This window comes from Marmota flaviventris, chromosome 6 (assembly GCF_047511675.1).
Source record: "Marmota flaviventris isolate mMarFla1 chromosome 6, mMarFla1.hap1, whole genome shotgun sequence".
NCBI classification, from domain to species: Eukaryota; Metazoa; Chordata; class Mammalia; order Rodentia; family Sciuridae; genus Marmota; species Marmota flaviventris.
The window spans coordinates 102312778-102338939 of NC_092503.1; the positions used below are offsets into that span (position 1 = coordinate 102312778).

The following is a 26162-nucleotide window of genomic DNA, read 5'->3' on the forward strand; positions in this document are numbered from 1 at the left end:
GATTAAACTGTATTTGTTAAATAGTGTTTTGTATTTAACTCTGTGATATGATCAGTGGGAAAATATATGTTTCATTTAAGAACAGCTGTTGAGATGAAAGCTGCAAAGGTTCTAATCCTGAGAGAGAAACTGTTTAGTGAGGAAATATGGATCTTATACACTTGCTTTAAAACAAACTCCAGCTCTAAAAGGCACAGAGCTAAGAATATTGGAGATGCTCAGGTGCAGAAAAATCTTTTGGTTATAAAAAGGGAGTCCAAGAGAAGTGAAACTAACCAACATTGGATTTCTTTATTTTTATTTTTGTCTGTGTAAAAGGAAGGGTGACACCTTCAGCAGAAATTCAGGAAGAGATCCCAATGATATGTAATGGACATTAATCAGGCAATAAAGCAAGCCCACAGGAGGAATTCTCCTTGGATATTATGAATTATAGGCTCTTGACATCTAGTGTATTATAATGAGGAAATTAAAGTATTTGTTAACACATTCTATATAAAGTAGTCTATCTTGTTGCAAGTTTGCAAACACAGACCTGTGAAATGACGTGGACAGGGTTCTGTTGAGCTGTTCCCTGTTGATATGGCTTAAGTGATGAATCTTTCTCTACGTGTCATGACCCAGGCATATTCCTCTGTTCTCTTCCTCTCTATCTCATTGGGTTTGAGGGTCCCTGGTACCATCCTGTTCACTCCTCCAGGACATTCCAGATCCTTCAGGGGAGTAGGGGACCTGTGGATTGTTGGTGGTCAATTTGAACATCTAGGGCTGAGACTATACTGACACAGCTTGTGTCTGCATTTGACAATAGAGACAGTCTCCAAAGTAGTGAAATAGAAGACAAATTACTCTGCTTTTCTTTTTACTTAAAGTAAACTTCTGATCCATAATACTCTAGAACTAACATGTTCATACTATTTATATTTCTTTATATGGTTCATAGATAAAAACATAAAAATAAAATTAGAACAACCAATACCCCAAGTGAAAATAGGTTGCAGTGTCCCATGTTTTCCTGAGTGGCATCAAATATGCTGAATTGATATGGTTTTTTGTTCTTAGGGACGTACATGGGGATGAGCTATATCTCCTGGGAAACGATTCCTGGAAGAAAAAATGGTAAAATATATAAGTTGATTTTTTAAGTCTGTTATAAATCTATTACAATCCATTTTCAATTGTTATGTATTTTATACACAGACCTGATGGCAAAATGTTAGATGTCTCCAATTTATTCAGCATACTAAATGTTTTCTAAAGATGTATCTATATTTGTATCTACAAATAGACATATATCTACATATAGAGTACATTTTGTGGACTCTAATATTATTAGTAAAATCCAGTGTTGAGCTGTGCAAATTTTGATTGTGTTTGTGAATTCCCTGGGTTTGATTTATCTTTTTTGAAATTAGACTGGTCAGAACAGGGAAATATGATAAGAAACAATGTGATCATCAGTGTTTCTGGTGCTGAAGGCCTCTCCAGTCCTGAAATGTTGACACCATCTGGCATCTATATCCGTAGTCCCACCAATGTTATAGAGGTAAGAGCTTCATCTCCCCCAGAAGGGTTAGAGATAAGGGCACACAATTTACTCCAAAAGCTCACTAGAGTAGCAACATATGATTTGAAACATTTGCTTGCTCTACATTAATATCAAGAAATTAATTTATGCTTTTATTTGTTAGACAAGCACTTCAGAATAAATTTAATCATTTCCTCAGGACTCCTATAAAGAACTCTTTGGAGCAATATTTATATAGAACATAAAGAACTCTTTGGAGCAATATTTATATAGAACATAACAATGGAGATATTGATTATTTTATAGTCATTCAGATTAATGCAAAGCATATGATCTCTCTGAATTATCCACTGTGAATGCTGATTTTGATCTCTCTTGATTCCAATACCAATTGCTTCGAATACCAACATGTTTACTATTTTGCTATGTTAAATGTGACCATATTGTTGCCTTTTAAGCGTGTTCAAAATTAAATAAGGAGGTGTATGAGATCATGTCAGATTTCAGGAGGATGAGGTATACATCTTGTTTTTTTTTTTTTTTAACCCCACTTACTTGGTGCAAATTAACATTAATTTCTCTTGGCAACTTTTTAACAACTTTATAACATTAGTCTTTCTGTGTACAGTTTAATCATAGAACTGTGAGTGAGGGATTGCCTCAGAATAGTGGAAGATCACTTAATTTCTTCCTTCCCAGTGACTTTGTCCCCTCCACTGTCTATGCAAGGGGGCAGGGCCATGGTATTCCAGGACACTGCTCTGAGCATCTTCTGTGCCATGACAATTCTGCCAAGCTTCTGAGGAACTCCGAGGATGAGCATGTTTCTCACCAAGCATCTGTTTTTTTTCAGCTGAATAACTCTTATAAAAGTTGTGGTTACCAGTTCAGTCCTCCTTAGACTCTTAATTGTGCTTATTCCAAGCACATCATTTACACACCATTTTAGGCGCCTAATAGGGGTGGCTAATATGCCAGCGAGGAAAGGAGGCAGAACTGCATGCATTGTAAGAAACCAAATTCTAGACAAATTGCATTTAACTTGTTGATCACTACAAGGCTTGTTGCACAGCAAGCTTGGGGTCTAAAGAACTATGTATTCATGTACTTTCTTGACTACATTGAAATGCCTAGAGGAAGGAAACCCTTGAGATTGCCCAGCTCATCTTTCAGAGTGAGGCTGAGATGTCCTTGCCTCACTGTGTAGGAAGTATACTTTCTCCCAGGCAGGTCTCTTGGCCACTACTGATAGGAAGAAGTATCAACCTGCCTATAGTTGCTGTGAGCCAGAGAACCATCTGAAGAGCTGGTGGGTCTCCTAAGCCTTTGTAGACTGACCTATAGAATGATCCCCTGTGGAAAAACTGGAGGGGAGGGAACGGAGGGAGTGAGATAGGTCAAATTATGTTATGTACATGTGTGAATATAGCACAATGAATCTCACTATTATATATAATTATAATGTGCCAATTAAAAAATTTAAAAGAATTGAGTTCACAATAAGCTATTTGTTTCTCATGCAGACGACTAAGGAGGACTGAATGGGTAAGCACAACTTTTATCAGGGGTTATTTAGCTGAAGGTTACTCAGCTGAGGAAAGTAAGGAATCAAATCTAAAATTTAAAAATCATTTTGATGATTGAGAAATAGAAGTTTAACCAGTGACAGCATTTAGATCCTGTTGGACTCATCTGTCAGTATTAAATCTTTCCAAGTCCAGCCCAATTTTTCATCCAGGTTGCTGGCTTTCTAATATGCTGTATCTTCTGTGTTCTATTGTCTGGACTGTGCCATCACTGAAGACAAGGGTGTTAACTGAGCTGAAAGAACGAACAAGGCTTGTCGTCAGAGCAAATGCCCGTTTATTGAGGAACAGCTCTGCATATTTATAGAGCCAGGGGTGGTTTGACAGTTGTCATGGGGTGCTTTTTGATTAGAGGGTAAGGATCAGGTGAGCCAGCAGGACTAGTCTGATTGGTGGTTAGGATCAGGTGAGCCAGCAGGGCTCTGATTGGTGGGTAAGGATCATGTGAGCCAGCAGGGTTATGATTGGTGGGTAAGGATCATGTGAGCCAGCATGGCTCTGATTGGTGGGTAAGGATCATGTGAGCCAGCAGGGCTCTGATTGGTGGGTAAGGATCATGTGAGCCAGCAGGGCTCACCATTGGAAGGCTCTTCTTGGGGGATGGGGAAGTTAGTCTTTGGAGCCTGGGTGACTCCCAACAGGGCATAAATATAAAAGCATGAGAATTATAAACTTCATTGGACCTTGAGGGTCATTGAAGGTCATTTCAGTTATTGAGCAAGTGATAAGTTAGTGTTTGTTGAGGTTTTCTTTTCTGGATGATACACAAAGTACTCTGAAGAATATATTCTAGAAATGTAGTTTTATTGCAAAGGGGTATGAGACAACAACGATAGTAATATGTATATGTGTGTTTGTGTGTATATATCTGTAGTGTGTGGAACAGAAAGAGGAGCTGTTTCATGGGTAGTGGTTTTCGTTTAGCTATGTGACTGGTTCAGGACCAAATTGCCCCTTGAGAGAATGTATATAAGCCTGTGTATCAGTGGATTAGTATGTTTAATTCAGACTGTCTTTGTTATTTTAAACTTTAAATTTTTGAAATAACTTCAAACTTAGAAAAATTGCAAAAATATAAGAGAGTTTCTATATGCCCATCACCTAGTTTCCACCAGTGATAGTGTAACTACCACCTGGTCATGGAACAGTATCAAAACCAGCACATTACACTGGTATGATACTGTGAACTAAACAAAAGCCTTTATTTAGACATCAAGAAGGTGGCCTAGGCTTTGTGTCTTGGCAGCATTCCCAGGAGCCTAAACTTTCTCTCTCCATGTGCATGAGTCTTCCCTTGAAATCTCTGACCTGACAGGCAGGAGAAGAGATCTTAAGTCTATGCAATAGTTTGTGGATTTATATTATTCCTCAGTTGTCCTGACCCAGAGCCTTGGACCTTTCTCTCAGTCACAGTGTAAGGAATTCACCCTGGCTTCCAGTCAGCCACCTTTACAGTTCCCTCACCTTCTACTCTGCATGGTAGAAAGGAATTTCAAGTGCAGTATCTCCATTTAGTTTACACATCCACAGATGGTCTGCTGTGTCCCTGTGCAGGCTGCAGCTTCTCCAGCTTCAGTTTCTCTGAAAAGCAAACTCTGAGTCCTACACCTTTTTACCCGTGAGGACTCACGTGCTATATCCTGTTGGAGTCTCCCAGGGCCTTATGGGATTCCTTTGTACACTCCTTTATAGGCCTTTGAGGTGCTTTCTAGAAAAAGGTGGCAGTTCTTCCACACATTGCCGTGGTTTCTTGGCAAACTTCATGCCCAGTCTGTCTTCCCTCAGCATTGGTGTCTGTGGCTCCTTTCACAAGCATTGCTTGTATCTGTCCAGAGGCTCCATCTTGCTGGAAGGTGTAACCTATGTGAAACTGTCCCCATCTTCTCAGGCTGGACAGTCTTTGCTTTCAGATACAAGGGACAGCTCATGTCCAGAGCATCAGAGTCTCCCATGTTTATGTAGATGTTGGAAATTCTCTCTGAGCAGACTCCTGTTTAGGAGAGTCTGTGGGAAAATCCTGAAGAAGAGCCCTTTGGAGACACCATTTAATTTGAGGGGAATTTGTTCTGGTTTGTGAATCAATTTTGTAAGGAATTCTGTGTTTAAAGGCCCAACTTCAGTTCTCTGGCTCTCTCCACTCAATAGGTAATGCATATTTAAGAGCTGCCTGAAGGGTTAACTCACTTTTTTCTTGTGACTATAGATGCACACCTCAAGGAGCTGGCTTACTTGGGCAGTTAATTTCTCTCTGGAATTTCTCTTGCTTGAATGTCCATAATACATTGACTTCCGCAAAGAATTGATTTCCACACAAAATTCCCTGCTTGCCTTAAACCCTTCCCCGCAAGCCGTTGGCTGCCTGCATAAATATGTGGTTTCCTCATGAATCGTTTGTAGCATACCCAATTGGAATTGAGAGTAAAAGGGCTGGGAAGAAATGTGATCTGACTGTCGATGTGCTTCTTTTATGAGAAAAGTGAGACTTATCGACTGATAGAGGACCACGGTTGCAATCTCCTGCCCACCTGACAAGGCACCTGGAAAGTGTTTATATGTGATCATGCAAATATTCCATAAACGCTAATGGCATTAGGGCAGATGAGTCAACAAATCCAGCCATTAGCTAAAAATGCATGCTTTCTGAGCACTGGTGCTGGCATTGGTGATGAAAAGAGTTATAAGCCATGGACTATATTTTTGAAATGTTGAAAACTTTCCCCTTTTCATAAAGTCTTGGTAATGAACTGTCATTTCATTGGTAATGAAGTAGAAGTGTGTATCCAAGTGAGATCATCAACTTTAGCCTTCAGGGTACAGTTCTCATTATATACTTTCAGAAAAGGTGGGTTTAAGAAACCTCTCTCTCTCTCTCTCTCTCTGGCCTGAGGATCACAGGTGTGGGTCTTGGTGTGATCACTTGTGTGATAGGGATCTGGACACTATGCACAGGTTTTCTTGAAGGTGGGGCTTCACAATTATTCTGAAGGGAAAGATTTTAGTAGTTAATCATGATTGGGAACAAGAGCTATGGCATTTCTTGTGTATTGATGAGGATCAAAGAAATATACTGGGCATTTATATTTGCCCATTCAGAGACAAAGATTCTTCATGGGCTTGAAACTCATTAGTGCATACTCTGTTTTGTGCATAGGGAAGAATTGAGATAGCTGATTTAATATTACTAAATGTACTTTTGACATGCATAAGGCCAGATTTGATTGCTTAAAAACATATAAATACCCACTTCATTAGGACTATTTTTAAAGCATTGATTTTATAACTGATAATATCTTCATGCTTAAGTTGGAAATATGGAATTCCATCAAAATTTAGAGATGGGCTACTGGAAAGTAGGTATGGATTATTTTCATGGATCCAGTGTAGATTGAAGACTACAGTTTCTCGGCTCTGGCAGTGCTGATATTTGGTCCAGGTGATCCTTTGTGATGCATGCTGTCCTCTGTGCTGCACTATCTTTGATTTCTACTTACTGCAGATAGCACTTTCCTCCACCTTCTGAGTTGTAACAATCAAAAATGTCTCCAGAGAGTTCCAAATGCTCTCTGAGGAATGAAATTATCTTTGGTTGACAAGTTCTGCAATAAACTAAGATCAATGAAGGCTTAGAGAGGACCCTGGATCCCTGAAGTCATGTTAGCATCTTGAATAGTAATTCAACTGAATATCGTTGATATCCAAAATCCACTTTTGCTGAGTACCACGTGGTGAGACCTGTGACAAGCACTGTAAATGACCTCTGGAAGATGGAGAAGTGCTCAGAATCAAAATAATGAAGTGCAGTGGAGAATGGGTCAATTAGTCCACAGAGGGGAAAAAAAAAAAAAAAAAAACTATTCTGCAACTGAGTAAAAACCATAAAGAATGGCTGTCTTCCTACTAATACCCAGGATAGGAGAACTTCCGGGGCCCACAGTGAACAACAAGCAAAAGTTCAGTAACAGCATGATGGCTGCATTGATGTGAGCTGGTTCCCCTCACCTGGCCGCCTGCTCATCTGACTTCCAGCCTCAGGGTGAGCTCTGGTTCTGCCTCATATTCCACCAGAGCCTGAAGCCCTCCTGGGATTGGGATGTTAGTCCCTCCTGATAGGAGTCAGGGAACTGAAGAGTACTGGTTTAGAAATAGTGCATGTTATTTAAAAATAGTGCATTGTTGGATGTTGCATACATGTAATCCCAGCTGCTGAAGACGCTGAGTAAGGAAGATCACAGATTTGAGGCCTGCTTGTTAACCTGAGGGAGACACTGTCTCAAAATAAAAAATAAAAATGGCTGGTGATGCAGCTCAGAGACAGATTGCTTGCCCTGCATATTGGAGGCTTGGGATTCAATCCCCAGAATCCTGACCCAAATGGAAAAAATAAATGTAAAAAATCCTATTTCAGATTTTTTCTCCACAGGGGCTGTGCTTGGCTATGAGTACATGTGTGTATGTGTGTGTGTTCCTTGTGGAATATTTGACACATCCAGAGAGGAGCAGGGTCTTCAAGCTCCCCTTCTGTCAAGGGTGCTGCTACATCGTGATTACCAGTGGGTCACTCAGGGTCAAAGAGACACCTTTAGTAAGACCTAAAGTTGTTATTTCGTTTATGTGTTAAAGTCAATAAAATATTACTTAAAGGGAATGAGGATGTTATGGAGAAGGAGAGTTCTGGAATCCCAGAATAATGTGCATCTAAATGTCACATCTATTCCCAACCTACCTTTGGGAAATGTCACACATCCTTTCCCTCAAGTCTCTCTCTGCACTCTGAGCTAAGCATGTTTCTTTTCTATGTGATGACGGTGGAAGGGATTCTATATTGTCTGGATTTTGGGTGTGGAAAGAGAAACTCCTTAGCTAAATTTGACCTGAAAAGCATTCTTTAATTTTGGAGAAATATGTATTTATGTAGCAATATCACTTACCCTAGTCCTGTTTACCAGGTAACCTTGTGTCTGAAGGGCTAGACTACTGTCTTTATGGTGAGATTAGATACACACCTAAAGAATTGACTTACTTGTACAGTTCATTTGTGTTCTGTTAATGCCCACAAAACACCAATTTTTGCAGAGAACATGTTTCATATGCTGTGCTCATAATTGGAAGGCCACAGCAAATGCCCCTTCCTCCCTGCCTGGTCACCAGACTCTGCTTTCTGCTCTGCTGTGTATATTTTACCCTACTATTTGGTATTCTGTTTCCCTGATGTTGGGGAGAAGAAAGAGAGGATAGGCTCTTCTGAAATGCACAGAAGTGTTGTTTCCAGATCTACTCTAGGCCACTGTTTCTATCATTTCCCATTTTGACTTGGAGTTGGTTTTGGCAATTATTTACTCTCTGACTTTGGGGAAGTTACCCAGCATTCCTGAGTGTGGGTTTCTTTTCTGTTACACTTGTAATCATAATATATACCTCACAGAATTGTGAAAATCAATGAGACACTTGAATCTGGCAACTGGACTAAAATGGCTTCTCTATAAATCTTTATTTAAGATGAGTATTATCATTGTACTTTGTAATAACTTCTTTTAGAAAATATAAAAATACATCTAAGTTTCAAATTGAACTGAAGTGTAACTTGCACAGAACTGGACATTCTTTTTGCTTAGGGTATAGTAACAGATTCCCACCCTGATTTTCTAGGTTTCTTTCCTCCTTCAGTTTTCAGCAGTGATTTCTATTTGTAGTGAGTTTCCAAAGCAACTTATGGCAAAATCACCAAGAAGTGATCTTTTCCAGTGTCTCTCTCCTCTTTGAACATCTTCTAGTATGAGTAACTACACAGTACATTGTTGCTCTCTCAGTCATCTATAGGAAAGTCATTCTCAAAATGGGGTCAAAGATCACATACATCACAACCATCAGAGCATCTTGTGATTAAGAGGGCACCTGTGTCCCCATCTCTTCATCATGCTACCATCTGCTAAACTGGAATGTTGGGTGGTAGGGCCTAGAAATCTTTCTCTTGCATACCCTCACGTTAGGGTTCCCAGAGAAAATACAGCATACCTGGCCAAATTTAAATTACAGATATGCAACATATCTGTATATGTATCTTCTTTTAGTATATGTATCTTCTGTATCATGATTAGAATATACTTATATTCCAATTTCTGGGTATTTAAATAATATGGAATTCAAATTTCTCTGGCAATTCTGTGTTTTGTTTTGTTTTGTTATGGGGGCCACATCCCCAGCCACTTTTTTTTTGTTATGGGGGCCACATCCCCAGCCATTTTTTTTTGTGTGTGTGTATTTTATTTAGAGACAGAGTCTTGCTTAGTTGCTAAGTGCCTTGCCAAGATGCTGAGGCTGGTTTGAATTTGCAAATTCTCCTGCCTCAGCCTCCCAAGTCACTGGGATTACAGGTGTGTGCTACCATGCCCAGCTGAATTCTGTTTTTGTTTGCTAAATCTGACAACTTTACACTACTACACATTAAAGTTTAAGAAGTGGTTCTAGTCTGGCACAGTGGCGCATGCCTATAATCCCAGTGGCTCTGGAGGCTGAGGCAGGAGGATCCAAAGTTCACAGTCAGTCTCAGCAACTTAGCAAGACCCTGTCTCAAAACAAAAAAGTAAAAGAGCTTGGATGTGACTCAGTGGTTAAGCACCCCAGGATACAATCCCCAGTACCAACCAACAAACAAAAAACCAAAGTGGTTTTAGGAGGGTGTGCATAGTGTAGATGCCACTGAGCCCAGCACAGAGGCAGGAATTCCACAGAAGTGTTGTTTACAGAATGGTGTTTAATGCCTTGCTGGGTCAATGGTGTTACAATTCTTCCTTATCCCCATTTTTCTTTTCTGTGTCCTGATCCGTGTTCAGGATGAATGTTCCAAGCCCTGCATTGTGTGCTGTTGAGACTGAGTTACTTATAGGGAGGACACCCTGGGCGTTCTTTGCCCCACACCACCCCAACTGTGTCAAACCTTGATAAGGTCAGGATGAACCATGTGGAAGCCTCTGAGACTCGCTGTATTAGGGTGGAACAAGTGTAGCCTGCAACAGGCTGAGCAAGCTGTTCTTAACTTGGATTCCCTCACTAGACATGAACATCTTGGCCTCAGACAGGCTCTCAGGCTGGGGGCGCATATGTGTACAGTGACATAGGAAGCAGTCCAGCAACTCCATCGATGGCCTTTATTCTTCCCATCCACAGTGTCACCCTAGTGCAGTAGTCTGATGGGGTCCCTGGTTTTTAATCAGAGTTCTGTCTCCCTGATGTTGGGGAGAAGAAAGAGAGGATAGACTCTTCTGAGATGTGAGCATCTGCCACTGGCAGGGCTCAGAAGCAATTCAGAAAAAGGGTCAATAGAAACGTCCATGGAATAGCCAACATGCCAGTTATTTTAGTGCTTGGAGTTTAGAGGTTGCAAATTCAAAAGTGTACAGGGTCTAGGGAAAAGCATCATAAATATATAAAACCAGAAGGGTGGGGAGTACGGAAAGATAATCCATGGCCAAGAAGGTGGGTCCTTCTTATCTCCAGCTGATCCTGGACCACACCACAGGAATTTGGATTCAGAAAAGCTAAAAGTCTGATTTTTTTTATATTGTCTCCTAATTTTAAAATGATGGAAATAGAATAAAAAATTTGGAAACATTGGGTAAGCCAAGTAAAATACATCTGTGTGCACTATCAAACCTTTTAGAAAGTCAATTTTCTTAGCTATCTTACACGGTATTACATAGCTACGAACATGTTATAGAAACTTCTTAGAATTTATAAAAATAATCTCATTATGTTTAGTTTGTGCAAAATTAGATTCCAAAACTCAATGGTCCAATAGAGAATTTAGATTTTATGTGAAAATATAAAAGACACTAAATTATGTTGATAGCAAATCCTATAAAGAAATATTAAGATGATTTAATAATTTAAGCAGCACAAGAGGGCATTGAGGAGATTTGGCTTGTACTTGAACTCCACCACCATGTCTCAAACTCAAGCATGGCTAACTCAATCATTTGGCCTTCTGCTCAGAGCCAAACCATTGACTGTGTATCTTTGTGTATATCATAGAGGAGAGGCTCAGATTAAGTGTCACATGTAACCCTCTCGCTGTGCAAACTTAAAAGGTAGACAGTAAAAGATGCTAGTTCTTGAAGTGTGCAAATTATGATCTAGGTGAGCTGCCTGGAGGAAAGGGAATGGGAAAGATTTTGATCCTGAGGGGGAAAAATAAATCCACAAGCGTTTCAGTATGTTAACGCAAAGTGTATAAAAATGTAGAATCATTGCAAATAAACAGTTTTTTCTTTTTCAGCAACCTCAACATATGTGGAATATATTTCAGTTTAAAAAAAATTATTCATAATTTCTGTAGGGGAACAGAGTGTGTGCTGCTGGCTATGGATACTTTTTTCATCTTGTGACCAGCCAAACATCGCAAGCTCCGCTCCTGTCATTCACTCGGAACATTGCACATTCTTGTACAAGGTAACTTTGGGAAAATTCAAATGTGAAATGCTTGTGATTTAGCATTTTTCTTTGGGACACTCACACGAGGGAAAAACATTTGACATTTTCATTTGATATTTGGTGATGCTGAAACTGGAGTTTTGAGATGAGACTATATTCCCTGCTTCTGTTGGTGGATGGGGTTTGTGCAGGCCATAGGCCTCACCGACTGCTTTCTGGGTTCTTTTCTCACAAATTTGAGGAATACAATCCATGTATAATAACAGAAGAGAAGAATGAATGGAGTAGGATTTACTTAGATAAGAAAATAAGACAGAGCACTCCCACAATAGAGGGGAGATTGATAGCAGAAAACCCTTGTTGGTGTGCTAGCCTGAGGGCCTATATGATTTTTGATTATGATCATTGACCAAAATTTATTTTAAACAGGCATTGAAAAAGCACCAAAGCAATTGGTCAAAATCTATGTTAAATAGATGCTGTTTAACATAGATAACAGATAACATAGTGTTAAGGCTCTTGGCTTGGTTCTTTAGTCTTTGAGTTTTAATCCTTCCAGTAACACCCCTCTGGGTTCATCCCCACCTTCCATTTTTCCTCTGGGACAAAGGGGTTGACTAGAATGTTCCCAACATTTTACTTACTTTCATAAGTAAAGTCTCATGGTCTTTACTTATGAAAAAGACTTTGATGGGGCCCATTACCCGGATTGCTTGACCATTATATATTCTTATTTAATGTTGCCAATTTATTTTTTTAAAATCACATTATTGAAGTGTGATTAGTGTACAAAAAGCTGCATATATGTAGTGTGTACAACTTAATAAATTTGGAGAGAAGTATACACCCATGAAACCAATGTCAAATCTATGCTACAAGCATATTCATTACCACTAACAGTGTTATGTAACCTTGTCCAGCATAGCATCCTCTAGGTTTATCTACATTGACACAAATAGGGGGATTCTTTTCTCTTTAAAAGCCATATAATATTCCACTGTCAGCGTGTACACATTTTCTCCATTCATTCATCTGTTCATGAACACTTACAGTACATGCTTGTCTTAGCTACTGTAATTGTGTAAGCATTTTGGATCATGAAAATTTGGTGGTGAGGGGAAGGAAGAAGTCACTTGAGAAGGCAGCAGGTCAGACTGTACCTGTTGTACCTGGAGAGAATTCTACAGACAGAGCAATTAAACTTCCAAGACATTGAAGCAACTGGCGATGCAAAGATCATAGGAAGCTGGTGAGTCTGACTCAGGACCCCAATGGAGAAAATAGTCTTGGAGAAGAGGCTGGGCCCCTGACTTGCTCCTTTTAAAAGAAGAAGAAACTTGTTAAGTCTTTGTTATGTAGACAGAAAGGCCTTCTAAGAGCAAGGACTTGGGAAACAGGTGGGGGAGAGAATTTGAGAAACATGAAAAATGCTGTCTTTTAGAATCAGATTCTGATTCAAATCCCTTAACTCTACTCCCAGTAGATTCACTTTTTTTTTAAGTCAGATACCTTATTTGTAAAATAGGCACAAATCTGCATTGAAAGTTCAGTGTGAGGGGTTGGGCTTGTGGCTCAGTGGTAGAGTGTTTACCCTAGCACATGTGAGGCACTGGGTTTGATCCTCAGCATGACATAAAAATAAATAAAGGTATTGTGTCCATCTACAACTAAAAAAATTTTTTAAAAGAAAGTTTGGTATGAAAATTAGAAATGATTTATGTGATACATTGAGGAGAACACCTGAAATGTAATAGCAACTTGATACTTGATAGCTATAAATAATTATGACAATAATTTTAGTAATGTAACTATGATGTTAAATGATAAGATGAATAGAATAAGGATTATGAACAATTGCTCAGCAATGTTGAGATGCCAGTTGAGGCTGGGAGCAGTACATGCTGTTGAAATTATCATTATGACCATGAAGATTTTATCCAGCAGCTCTGAGCAGTTCTGGAATGTGAGGAAAGAAAGTATCCCTACCCAGAGTACAGTGATGGTCAGGCATTCCAGAAAGAACAAAAGGTGAAAGGATTACAAAGGCCAGTATCCACTCATGTAAGAAGGGTGAATTCAGAGGGGTTGATAGAATAACAAGGAACCTATAGGCTGCATTTTGTTAAGATGCAGGCCCCAGAGGCAACAGATTGGAAAGGCTGAGGGATGAGCAGTGACAGAGAGGAGGTTCACAGGCTTAGTGACCTCCACTCTCTCATATTTACTACTTTTATGTCTGATGAGGGATTCATATTCAGAATATATAAGGCAAATGCTTCAATAGCAAAAATAGGGGCGGGGGCAATAGAACTAAATTGACATTTTTTTTTCCAAAGAAGTCATGCAAGTGACCAAGAAATATATGAAACAAAAAATTCTTAAAATCACCAATCATCAGGGAAAGGCAAATCAAAATCACAGCATGATAACACTTCATAGTTGTTACAAGAGAGATAATCAGAAAGACAAAAGGTAAGTATTGGGCAGGATGTGGAGAAAGTGAAAAGCTTGTACAGTATTGGTGGGAATATAATGTGTGGATAAACACTCTGAGGAGCCCTCAAAAAATTAAAAATGGAACTACCACATGATCCATCAATTTCACTACTGTGTATGTATCAAAAAAAATGAAATCAGTCTGTTGAAGAGACATCTGTACTCTCATGTTCATTTTAGCACTATTTGTAATAACAAAGAAATAGAATCCATGTGTCTATCAAGTGATGAAAAGGAAAATGTGGTACACATACACAGAGGAATATTTTAAGCTCTAAGAAAATGTCAAATACTGTCATTTGTGACAATATGAATGAAGCCGGAAGACATTATGTTGAGTGAAATAAACCAGACTCTGAAAGACAAGGACCCCAGGATCTTACTTATATGTGGATTCTAAAAAGTTTATCTCACTTAAATTGAGAGTTGAACAGAGGTTAGCAGAGTCTAAGGAGAGCAGGAGAGAGAAGGATCAAGTACCAAGTTACAGTCAGGAGAAATAAGTTGTGGTGTTCTGTTATACAGCAGGCCTGGCTGTGTTGTAGGATTCTTGCACAGAGAGACAGGATACCAGGGCTTTCAGCAGGAAGCCGTGTTTATTGGTGCTGGAACTGGCCCAGCAGGTTCGTAACTAAAGGCTGACCCCCAGCACAGCAGGGCATTGCTTCATATACCCTGTGTTAGTCCTCCCCATACCTGTTAGCCCTGTTGCCTCCCCTATATGGTGCCATACATTCTGATTGGATATTCTCTACTATAGCGATGCAACAGAATTGTGGTAGAGTTACCACATATTTTGGACCTAGGTACTAAGTGTGCCATGTCACCTTCTTTTTGTTGTGGGAGAGCTAGCTACAGATAATGATAATTTCAAAAAATCAAGAAGAAAAGATTTTGCATATTCTCATCATGAAGAAATTATGTTTGAGGAGGTAGACATACTTACCCTACATGAACATTACATAACGTGTACATGAATAGAAGGATCACATGAATTCTATAAATATGTACAATTATTCTGTATTAGTAATCCCAGAGACTCTGGAGGCTGAGGCAGGAGGATCTCAAATTCAAGGCCAGCCTCAGCAATTTAGTAAGGCCATAAGCAACTGAGCAAGGCCCTATCTTAAAATAAAAATAAAAAGTTCTTGAGATAGGGTTAGTAGTTGAATGCTCCGGGGTTCAACCCCTAGTACCCAAACAAAGAAGCAAATGAAAACAACAACAAAAAATGAATAAACAGAAAACAAACAATTATTATGTATCATTTAAAAAAATAAAAACACATAAAACTTTTGTAATTCCAAGGTGAAAAATTAGGAAATTAGAAAATAGCAATTGGCTTAGTTTTATTCTTTGTTTCACTTTGTAGGTATGGTCTCTTTGTATATCCTAAATTTCAGCCACCTTGGGACAATGATTCTGGCCCCACTGTGCTCCAAAACTTCATGGTTTGGGGAAGTGCAGGTGGTGCCCAGGTAAGTTTCATTAGCTTTTTGAAAAACTAAAACTGTTTCTTATTTTATTCTGACAGTGTATTACATATTTCTAATGAATGGGATGATTTATTGGTGAGAGTGACACTGACACGTCACAACACCAGTAGCATCAGAGGTGTGTGTGGAGTAGTTGAATGAACAAAGTCTTGTTGGTCATCTAGAGTTAGGTCATTTTCTCTATGGGACTTTTCAGCAACCCCAATAGAAAATAGGATTTAATAACCAGGATGAATTAGGGATTTTAGAGGTCCATCCATTCTTCCTTTCCCATACCTACTTGCAGATAATAAATCAAAGTACAAAATATAAAATTTGTCAATGTCACATAGTTGCTTAGTAGCACAAGCAGGTACATAGTCCAGATACGTTGTTGCACACTGGATACTCTAATATCCTGAATAATGCCTATACCAGTCTTAGGAAGAAGCATGGCTCATCATGAGAACACAATTCCAGCTCAAGCTGCCATCCTTACTTTAATCAATAAATTCTTCATGTTTAATCATTTATGTTTTATTATCACATGATTTTTTAAAGAAGACACTTTGTATATTCAATGCTATTAGCAACATATAAAACTATACAGGGTGGCGTTGATGCTGTATGAATTGCATACATTTGGTCTCTGAAATCTGGTCTTAGAAATCTGAAGCCAAAGATATATAAATGAAAAAAAATGTTTATAGCACATTCATGAAATAAAATAAAATCATATAATTAGCTCACAATTAAAGTCAAATATTTATTTTATATATCCAACAAGAAGGAGACACTTGTAAATAAGGAAAGCTCAAAAATACATCATTAATATGAATAACTGGAAGACTACCACTTGCTTTTGGTAGTTTGTTTTCATTTCTTTCGTGGGGGGGCGGGGGAGTACCAGGGGTTGAACTCAAGGGCACTGGACCACTGAGCCACCTCCCCAACCCTATTTTGTATCTTATTTAGAGACAGGGTCTCACTGAGTTGCTTAGTACCTTGCTTTTGCTGAGCCTGGCTTTGAACTTGCAATCCCTCTGCCTCAGCCTCTTGAGTCTCTGGGATTACAGGAATTTGCCACCACCACACCCGGCCTGTTGTCATTTAATTTTATGAAACACTTTCTCTCCCATAAAGGATGAAAAGTTGACTAGACACACAGGTTTACAGTCTGTGCTCCCTGTCCTTGAGGACATCTCCAATGAAACAAGACAATTAAAAGACATTTATTGAAGATAGTTTTTATTTTTTATTTTATTTTATTTTTTAAGGGTCTGCCATCAGGAATTCTAATCCTGTGAAAGAAAAAATAGGCCCATACAGATTGAGCTCTTGTGCACTTAAGTTTAGTGAGTCAAAGAGTTCAAATAATAAGAAGGTCTTTGGAACTTCACTCTTATGAGGAAAAATAAAGAAAACGAAATAAAAAGCATGATGGCAGGGAATTTAGAAAGTAATTATCTCCAAAATAATCCTGAGTAAAGAATCAAGATTTATTCTTCCCCACTTGAAAACTTACTACAAAGTGATGATAGTCAAGACAGGTAAGGGAACAAAAGTAGAAAAACCAAGCAGTGGAATACAGTTGAGAGTCTAGAAATAAGCCCCTAGGTTTATGATCAAATGAATTTTGATGAATGATGTTTAGACCACTCAACGAGGACAGGAACAGTAACAGTCTTTCCAACAAATGGCATTTGGACAACCAGTGCGCCTCATGCAAAAGAATGAAATAGAATCCTTTTCTTGTACTATTTACAATTGGCCCAATGAATCAAGGACCTAAATGTAAAAGCAAAAATTATAACACTCAGAAGAAAGCATAGGGTAAATCTTCTGGACTAAGGATTTGGCAATGAATTCTTAAAGACAACACCAAAAACACAGGTGACAGAAAAAAAAAAAAAAGCAGATAAATTGGACTGCATCAAAATTAAGAAAATTTAGTGCCACTATCTAGACATCCTATGTTATTTTCCTCAACTAAAAATCCAAAATAGGGAAGACTACAGAGGTAAAACAACCTATAGAATGGTAGATTATGTTTGCAAATTATGTAGTTTAAATACATAAAGATTACTGTTAACTGCTATAACTCAACAACAAAAAGACAAATGATCCAATTAAAAAATGAAGGTAGTGATCTGAATATACACCTCTGTAAATAAGCTCTTCAATAATCATATGGAGAACTTTTTTTTTGTTTTAATTTTTATGATGCTGGCTATTAAACCCAGGACTTCATGCATGCTAGGCAAACATTCTACCACTGTGGTCTGTTCACTACCCCACAGGAAGAAATATGTGACATCACTAGTCATTAGGGAAAGACAAATCAAACGCTAAATGAGATACCACCCCACACCTACTAATGTGTCCTGAACAAAGATGATAAGTAGTTGCTGAGAATGTGGAAAAATGATTCTTAAATACTTATGTTGGGAGTTTAAAATGCTCCAGTCTCTTTAGGAAATATTCTGGTAGATTCTTAAATGATTAAATAAATAAATAAAATAAAGTTACCATATAACTCATGAATTACAGTCCTAGGAATATACCTAAGAAAAAAAAATTAAAAAATATGTACAAACAGAAACTTGTATCCAAATGTTTATAGCAGTATCATTATTCATAATAGCCAAAGGACAGAAACAACCCAAATGTTTATCAGTGGACAGATGGATAAAGTGTGACAGATTCATGCCATGGAAAATGCTTCACCCAGAAAAAGAAGTGAAGTACTTACATATGCTGTCATATGAATGGACCTTGAAAACATTATGCTAAATGATAAAAGTCAATAACAGAAAAAAAGGCACCCTATGTTATTTTCCTCAACTAAATATCCAAAATAGGGAAGGCTACAGAGGTGAAACAATTAACACTTACTTAGGGGTGGAGGGTCAGAGATAATAGTGGAAATGGAATGAGGAATGATAGCTAAAAGGACATGCATGAGCTTTCTTCTTGAACTGAAAACAAGGTTCTAGAGTTGACTGTGGTGATGTTTGCCCATATCTGTGAATATAGTAGTACCACTGAATTGTAAAGTAAGTTAGGTGAATTGTATAGAATATGAATTATATTTTAATAAAGCTGTTTACAAAAGGGTAATATCCTATGTATCTGGTTATGCAAACTCTCAAATGTTCCCATTTTCTTTTAATGACTTTGAGAAAATCCTCCCTAACTTCTGCTTCATTGGTAAGATGGAGACAGTAATGGTAGCTAAAGAATATTTGTTTTAAGTGTTAAATAAATCCCTAAGTACCAAGTTACAATTCCATAGGAGAAATAGTTCTGGTGAAATAGCACAGTAGAATAATAATCCTAATGTACTGTATATTTCAAAAAAATTAGAAAGGTATTGAATGTTTTCTGTACACACACATGAATGATGATAAGTATCTAAGAAGACAGATAAGCTTATCCTTACTTGAACCTTATATACTCTATACATGTATTGAAAATTCACATGACCCCTATAAATATGTACAATTTTATGCATCAAAAAATGATGATGATGATGATGATGATGATGATGATGACAATGATGATAACAGTAAGTCCCTGAATATGAAATGCCCACAAGATCTTCCTGAATGCTCATGAACTCTAGCTATTATTATTGTGAGTTTCACTAAACAGGATTGGAAAGTAATACACTGATGTTGATAATTATGTCTCTCAAAATTATACCAAAAAGTGCCCTTTACATCATGAAAACTACATTTGTATATAAGTTTCATAAACTCCCATTATTTCTGATCATTTAGACCCAAGTGTTATGTATATAGATACTAGAACAGAGTATTTCATTACTAAAATTCCTATTTTTTCTCATTGGATTTATTTTATTTTATTTTTGCTAATTGATTTTAATTGACAAAAAATGTACATATTTATCATGTACATTATCATGTTTTGAAACATGTATAAAGAATGTCTAAATTGAGCTAAATTGTGCATTAACTCACATACTTACTTTTAGTGATGAGTACGCTTTAGATCTGCTCTCTTAGTGATTTCTAATATATAATACATTGCTATTAACTATAGTCACCATGTTGTACAATCTTTCTCTTGAATTTACTCCTCCCACCTAACTGAAAATTTGTATCTATTGACAACATATTCCCATTCTTTGTTCCCCTCCTCCAAACCCCATTCTATTCTGTGTTTGACTTTTTCAGATTTCATATGTGAATGGGAATATGTGGCATTTGCCTTTCTTTGCCTGTTTTTTTTTTTTCACTTGGCATTAAATCCTTTGGATTTATCCATGTTATCACAATAATGACAGGATTTACTTCTTGTTTAAATCTGAGTAGCATCACATTTTCTTTTTTCCATTCATTAAGTGATGGACACTTAGGTTGTTTCCACATCTTGGCTATTGTGAATGGTGCTGCAGGTGGATGCAGGTGTCTCTTCAACATATTGATCTTTTTTTCCTTTGGATATATATGTAGTGGTAGGATTTCTGGGTTACATAATTGTTCTTGTTTTTACTTTTTTTGAGGAAACTTCACATTGTTTACCATAGTGGTATACTAATTTATATTCCCTCCATCAGAGTGTAAGGGCTCTCTTTTCTCCACATCCTCACCAACCATTATCTTTCTCCTTCTTGGTTATAGTCATTTTGAAAGGTTTGAAGTGATATTTCACTGTGGTTTTATGTTTCATTTCTCTGATGAGGGGTAAAGTTGAACAGAAATTTTCTATTGTGTGTAAACATGAGGCTGGCTGTATCTATTTGATGATATTGTTAAGATTTTTGAAACTTTTCTGTTTTAATAATCTTAACTTTGAGGTTATTTTATTTCTTTTGTATGTAAAATTATCTAAGGGGTAAAATATTTGCTAAAGTCTCACAGCAAAAATGTTAATTCCAAGCAAGTGATTTGACACTTCTATGTTAAATAAAAGTTGAAAAAATACTTTCTTTTCATCAAGTTTCATAATGCAAAGTAATTCTTCTAGAAGAGGGCAAATTGACAACACACTGTTAAAGTTGAATTGTCTCTAAAAATAGGTGCATTTTGCTATTGTATATTGGTTTCCTTTTCAAATCAGCACATTTCTTAGCTCATGCTAGGTGTTAGCTGGTTTTGAACATGAATGTATTTGCAAAAAGAGCATATTTGTGGATGTATGTAATTAGGTAATAGCTGTTATCAGTTTTCAGCTCATACCATACCTACTTGTTTCAAGTAAACCTATGCCTTCAAAGAACTATCATTTTATAGAAAATATATATGTTATGCATAATGAAAATTTCAAATACAAAGACTGATTGACATGTAGAAGAATGATAGTATGATAAATCAAATTAAGGATACCTTGGCCTTAATTAATAAGAAACTTCCAGTAAAGGTATGATACTCTTTAATGAATAATTAATACATTTTATTATTATAATTAACAAATTGGTTTTATTGATTATGTTAATGAATAAAGGGATGAGTCTTAGTTTTAATAATAGTTCTGACCTGCACCCTGATTTTAAAGATGTTGAACCAAAGCCTATGAGAAGTTAAATATCTTACCTAAGATCATATAGTTAACATAAGACCAGTGGGATTCTTTCAACATTAACAAACTAATTTTGTTACTACTTGAGCACATACAGCCCAGTTGTCATAAATGTACATATGTATCATATGCTGAGTCCACACACAATTAATCTGTAGCCATGCTAAGTTATTTATTTTATATTTACAATCTGCTGACTATACGAGTTAATATATACTGTATTGAAGAAAACGCTAAGCACTGAAATTCCTGGGTGCTGTTTTTCTGCATTAACTATGTACTTTTTATGCACTGTAAAACTATTTTAAATAGGTGAAGAATCCACTCTGACCTTTCAACATATTAATTCTTTCAAGAGAAATGGAAAGTACAAAGCGGGTATAAACAAAGGGGACTAGTTAGTGCTAACCTTGTGGCAATGTCTATATGTATATGCATGAATAAAAGTTGCTTAAAAATGGCATAAAATGCTTATTTATATTAATTGATAATTAAAGAAGTTTCAGGAATACTGTAAGACAAACCACACCTCAGACCTTTGCCATAACATATGCTCTTATCTTATAGATTTTTAGAAGTAGCAATCTTCATCTGAAAAATTTCCAAGTTTATTCATGCAGAGACTTTGGAATTGACATCTTGGAAAGTGATGCAAATACTTCGGTTACTGACAGTTTATTATTTGGTCATTTTAACCAAAAGGTAAGTCCTTAGTGTGATTGTTTATAGGTTGTCCATAAAAACAGAATCATATGTGCAGGGATCCCTGATGATCCACGATGTGTAATTTTAATACTATTCTTTAGTGGATCTTATATTTAACTGGTAAAAACTAGAAGAGCTTTTTATTTGTAACAGTGATGGTATTAAAAATAAGATTCAAATATACACTGAAACTCAGTGTTTCAGTGTTGGGTCCTTATAAATAGTAATATAGTAATAGCTAGAAGAATTCTTATTTGATTATAATTCAGGCTTACTATTAATTTCTATATTGAACCTAATAATTTAAATTTGTCTAACCTTACAAGGATTATAATATAGTAGTTTCATATTGTCTCTCTGCTCCATGTTTTACCATTTTATTAATAAGACCCTTACTCCATTTAAGGTGCCCAGAGACTGAATCAGATAATATAAATTTACACAGTTTGTTACAGTACAATAAGATTCTGTATGTATTCCCTAGCTCTTGTTTAAGTATGGGTTCTACATAAAAATTAGACTATAGAAGATGTCTCCTCCACTGAATGGTCAGAGTATCAGAATACAGATGAGACAAAGTATACTTCCCAAGGGAGCAGTCCTAGTTCTCCTTAAAAGAATTCAGACTACAGTAATCTCTTAGGCTTTAGTCCTTTATGGAACTCCTATATTTTTTGCTTCAGAAAGAGCCATCTGCATACTAGCAATCATATTGTCCGAAAAATCATAGACAGAAGAGGCCTCCAACATTCCTGGGAACCTTGGGAAAAACTTTCTCTCCAGTTTGTTGCTGAATATGTTGTCCATTTGAAATTTAAATGATAGTTATTGACTTATGCTTCCACTGGAGATTATTACATAGCTCTAGATAGAAACACTATGATTTACAACACCATTTTCTTACTGAGATACATTTTTCTGTATTTGATTTTAAATTTTCCTTAGTTCAATTTCTTTTAAACCATGCTTTCTGAAAGCAGGAACCTGACATTTCTTCCTTTTCTACTATAGGGTCACCAACACAAAGGATGAGTCTTTTCAGACTATAGTTTCCAAGAAAGGATGGCACTCAGATTTACATTTTGTGATACTGGTAGATCAAAGGCCCTTGAACTTTCCAGAATAACTTTAGAATAGATTCTAGAAACAAAACACCCATCAAATTGGATAACTGTCCTGGTAAATTAATGCTGCTGAATATCTTAATTGATGTTAAATAGACATCATAATTAAAGGGAGAGTGACATAAATTAATATATAAATTATGATAAAAGGGTGCTTATCATGAGATAATCACAAATAATCACATGCCTGGGGTGTAACTCACTAGGAAAGCAGTGCAGCTGAGGGTTTTTTTTTTTAAAAAAAAAAAAAAAACTCTTTTAACAAGTGTAGGACAAGAGTCTTCTGATACAAAATGTTAAACTCTTTTGTTCTAGAGAAATCTAGACACTGGTTAGTCATCCAAATCTTAAAGCCATGTGATTTCATTGTTCAGTGTTACCTAAAAGATTATCTGAGTAGAATTTCTCAATTTGCAGTAAAGAAATGGAAACTTGGGGGAATCGAAATACAGCTCAAGGTCTATTCCTAGTATTTCAGATCCAGGGATACTTTGATATCTTCCCAACTTCTGATCCAATAATCTTGATTATATATGGTAAATGGCTTTGCCATGAACATGCATTGGTGCCTACACCAATATTCTCTGAAGCATTCTCTAGGAGTGCCTAGCCCCAAGAATATGTCTGGGAAAGAAGATTAATTATGTCTACACTATGCTGCTTTCCATATTGTCTGTTTTCCAAAACTTTAAATAAAACCTAATGTACAATATGAGGACTCTAGTTAATAAAATTGCATTGGCAATTTTTAAAAAATAAATCAATGTTAGTTGATCTTGTAAAAAATAGTAAATATATGAGATAACATGGTATTTGCTTCACTATAATAAACATTTTACAATCTGTATATATCCCATAACATCATATTATAAACCTTAAAGACACACAGTAAAATTCATTTAAAAAAAAAAAGAAAGAAAAAAATTACAGGTTCTGAGCAATTCTAGGATTAAAACAAATAAGAAAAATATCCATTAATCATTAATTAATACATTTCTGAAATTTATTTTGCTAATCTCTTTATCACTAGGTATCAGTTGTTTGAAGTGGGTGGAGCAGAGGTTGTAGAACTATGACTTCAGCCTCTATCTCTCATTCCTGAGATTTCTCTCATGCCCGACATTCCTTTAGGAATTAAGATTTTTAGTGGATTTGACCCCTTCCATGTATAGGCCTCTCATCCACATTTAATTTATAGCATTCTATTATCAGGGATTCATGTCCTCAAATAGATATCAATTTCTAGAAGAACTTTTTTTTTTTATCATTAGAAAGGGTTTATTTGGTACTCTCACACCCAATCTATAGTAGATAGAATATTTTAATTGACATGAAAAGATGCACTATGGCATTGCTACACATCTCAGTCTGGTTGAGCAGTGTGTTGATACACTCTCTCCTGACATTCAATCTAATTAGCATCCCCTTTCAGACTCAAAAATACCCTGATTTGGATTTAATCTATGGTCACCCACCTTTTGAACTATCTTTGGGGTGATTGTCTTTCTGTTGCTATTATAATTAATCTGAGCAGAAGATGGTACTTTTAAAAATATCTTATCAGGCACCAGGCAAGGGCTGATGGGGATGCTTTATTCTTTCTCCTTCTTCCCTGGCATTTAGTTTCCATTTTCACTTGTGGATCTGTCTTCCTCAATTTAAACCTTTCATCTTTTTGTTTCCCTAAAGTCTGGTGTAGGGCCCCCTCTCTTCTCATCATACTTGCTCTCCCTGGGAGAAATCTCATTTTCTCTTGTGGTTTCAATTACCATCTTCATGCTGATGTCTCTCATATATTTGCATTTTTTTCCCTACTATCTTATTCTGTGCTTCCAGTTTTGCAATCCGTTTTCTTTCTCTTTCCGACTTTTCTAACTTGATTTGTCTTGCATTGTATCTCTTTAATAGTTTCTCATTTGAAAATTATTTGTTCTGTTTTGATTGTCTTTTCTCTTGGCCTTAAATTTTTAACATGCTTGCTTGTCTTAATGAAGTCTAAATTACAGTAGCATGCATGAACATTACCTGTGCATTTCAAGGACCTTCAACTGCTCAGCTTCTTTCTTTAGCCTTTCATGCTCTGTGTTACTTTCCCTTAGTATTTGTCCTACTTTTTAAAATAAATGTTTTGTGAAAATATAATATTTATGAAGAAAAGTGCATAAACCACAAGGGAAAAAATCAGTGGATTTTTATAAAGCAAACCAACCATGTAAATATCACCCAGATGAAGAAATAGCACATTATGGGTTCCTCTGAAGCCCTCCTGTCCCCCTATTCCAAATCCTACCCATAACTCTACAGTCAGAGGGGAAGTGTTATACAGACTCACATTAGTACAGATTAACTTTTCTTTCTTTTAAATTTTATATCAAAGGAATCATAGAACATGTAACTCTACTTTACCTGGCTTCTTTGGCACAATACTATGTCTGTGAGATTCAACTATGTCTTTATTGTTTTCCAATAATTTATTATTCCAACCATTACATACTATTCTTTTTTATGACTATTCCAATCATTACGTATCTTTCTGTTTTTAAAGGTATGTTACTACTGATGACTATTAGATTTTTTTTTAATTTTTGCTATCTTTTATCAATATCCTTCTACATGTCTTTTGGTGTTCATATTCATACATTTCTGTGGAAAATAAGTGAAGTTGTAAAATTGTTGATTGTAGAGTACCCCTTCATCTTTAGTGGATGGTGCCAGGCAGCCATGCAGATGGTTAGCGCTCACATCAGCAGAACCTGAGAAGGGTCTCCTTGTGTACCTTGGAATTTCTCCTTTCCATGCCCTGGAGATTTCCTTCATGTTTCTATAGTGTTGGAATTCTTGGTCCTCATTCCCACCTCTTCCCTCCTTCTTTCTAGTTTATTTCCTCATTTTGTTAGAGCATAGCCTGTAGTAACTTTCCAGAGGAAAGGGAAGTTTAAAAGGTGAAAATTTTGAGCTACTTATAAAAAACCCCTTATAGGTACTTTGTTGGCTATAAAATTCCAGATAAGAGTTAACTTTGTCCTAAATTTTTGAGGGTAAGCACTATTAATTCCAGCTTCTAGTCTCGAGGATGATGGTTTGAGATACTCAGATGCTGGATATTTTATATGTAATTACTTATGTTTTTTCTTCTTGGTAGCTTTTGGAGCTTTATCCTTGTCCCAGTGTTTTACGTCAATACCATGTTTTTGGTGTGGCTCTTTGTTCTAGCTACTGTGTTAGGTATTGTGTGGGCCTTTAAGGACTGGAAAATTTTACCCTCCCTTTTTAGGAA

General features: G+C 36.7%; 1 protein-coding gene across 1 annotated transcript in view; it reads left to right on the forward strand.

Moving 5' to 3' along the window:
* The window catches only part of Pkhd1 (PKHD1 ciliary IPT domain containing fibrocystin/polyductin), a 432276-nt gene that overhangs the window by 162764 nt on the left and 243350 nt on the right, over positions 1–26162 (forward strand). Inside the window, exons 41-45 of the mRNA XM_027938269.2 lie at positions 1063–1119; positions 1416–1546; positions 11447–11559; positions 15410–15515; positions 21624–21758. Of these exons, the coding sequence (XP_027794070.2) occupies positions 1063–1119; positions 1416–1546; positions 11447–11559; positions 15410–15515; positions 21624–21758 (542 nt within the window). The remainder of the gene's footprint in view (positions 1–1062; positions 1120–1415; positions 1547–11446; positions 11560–15409; positions 15516–21623; positions 21759–26162) is intronic.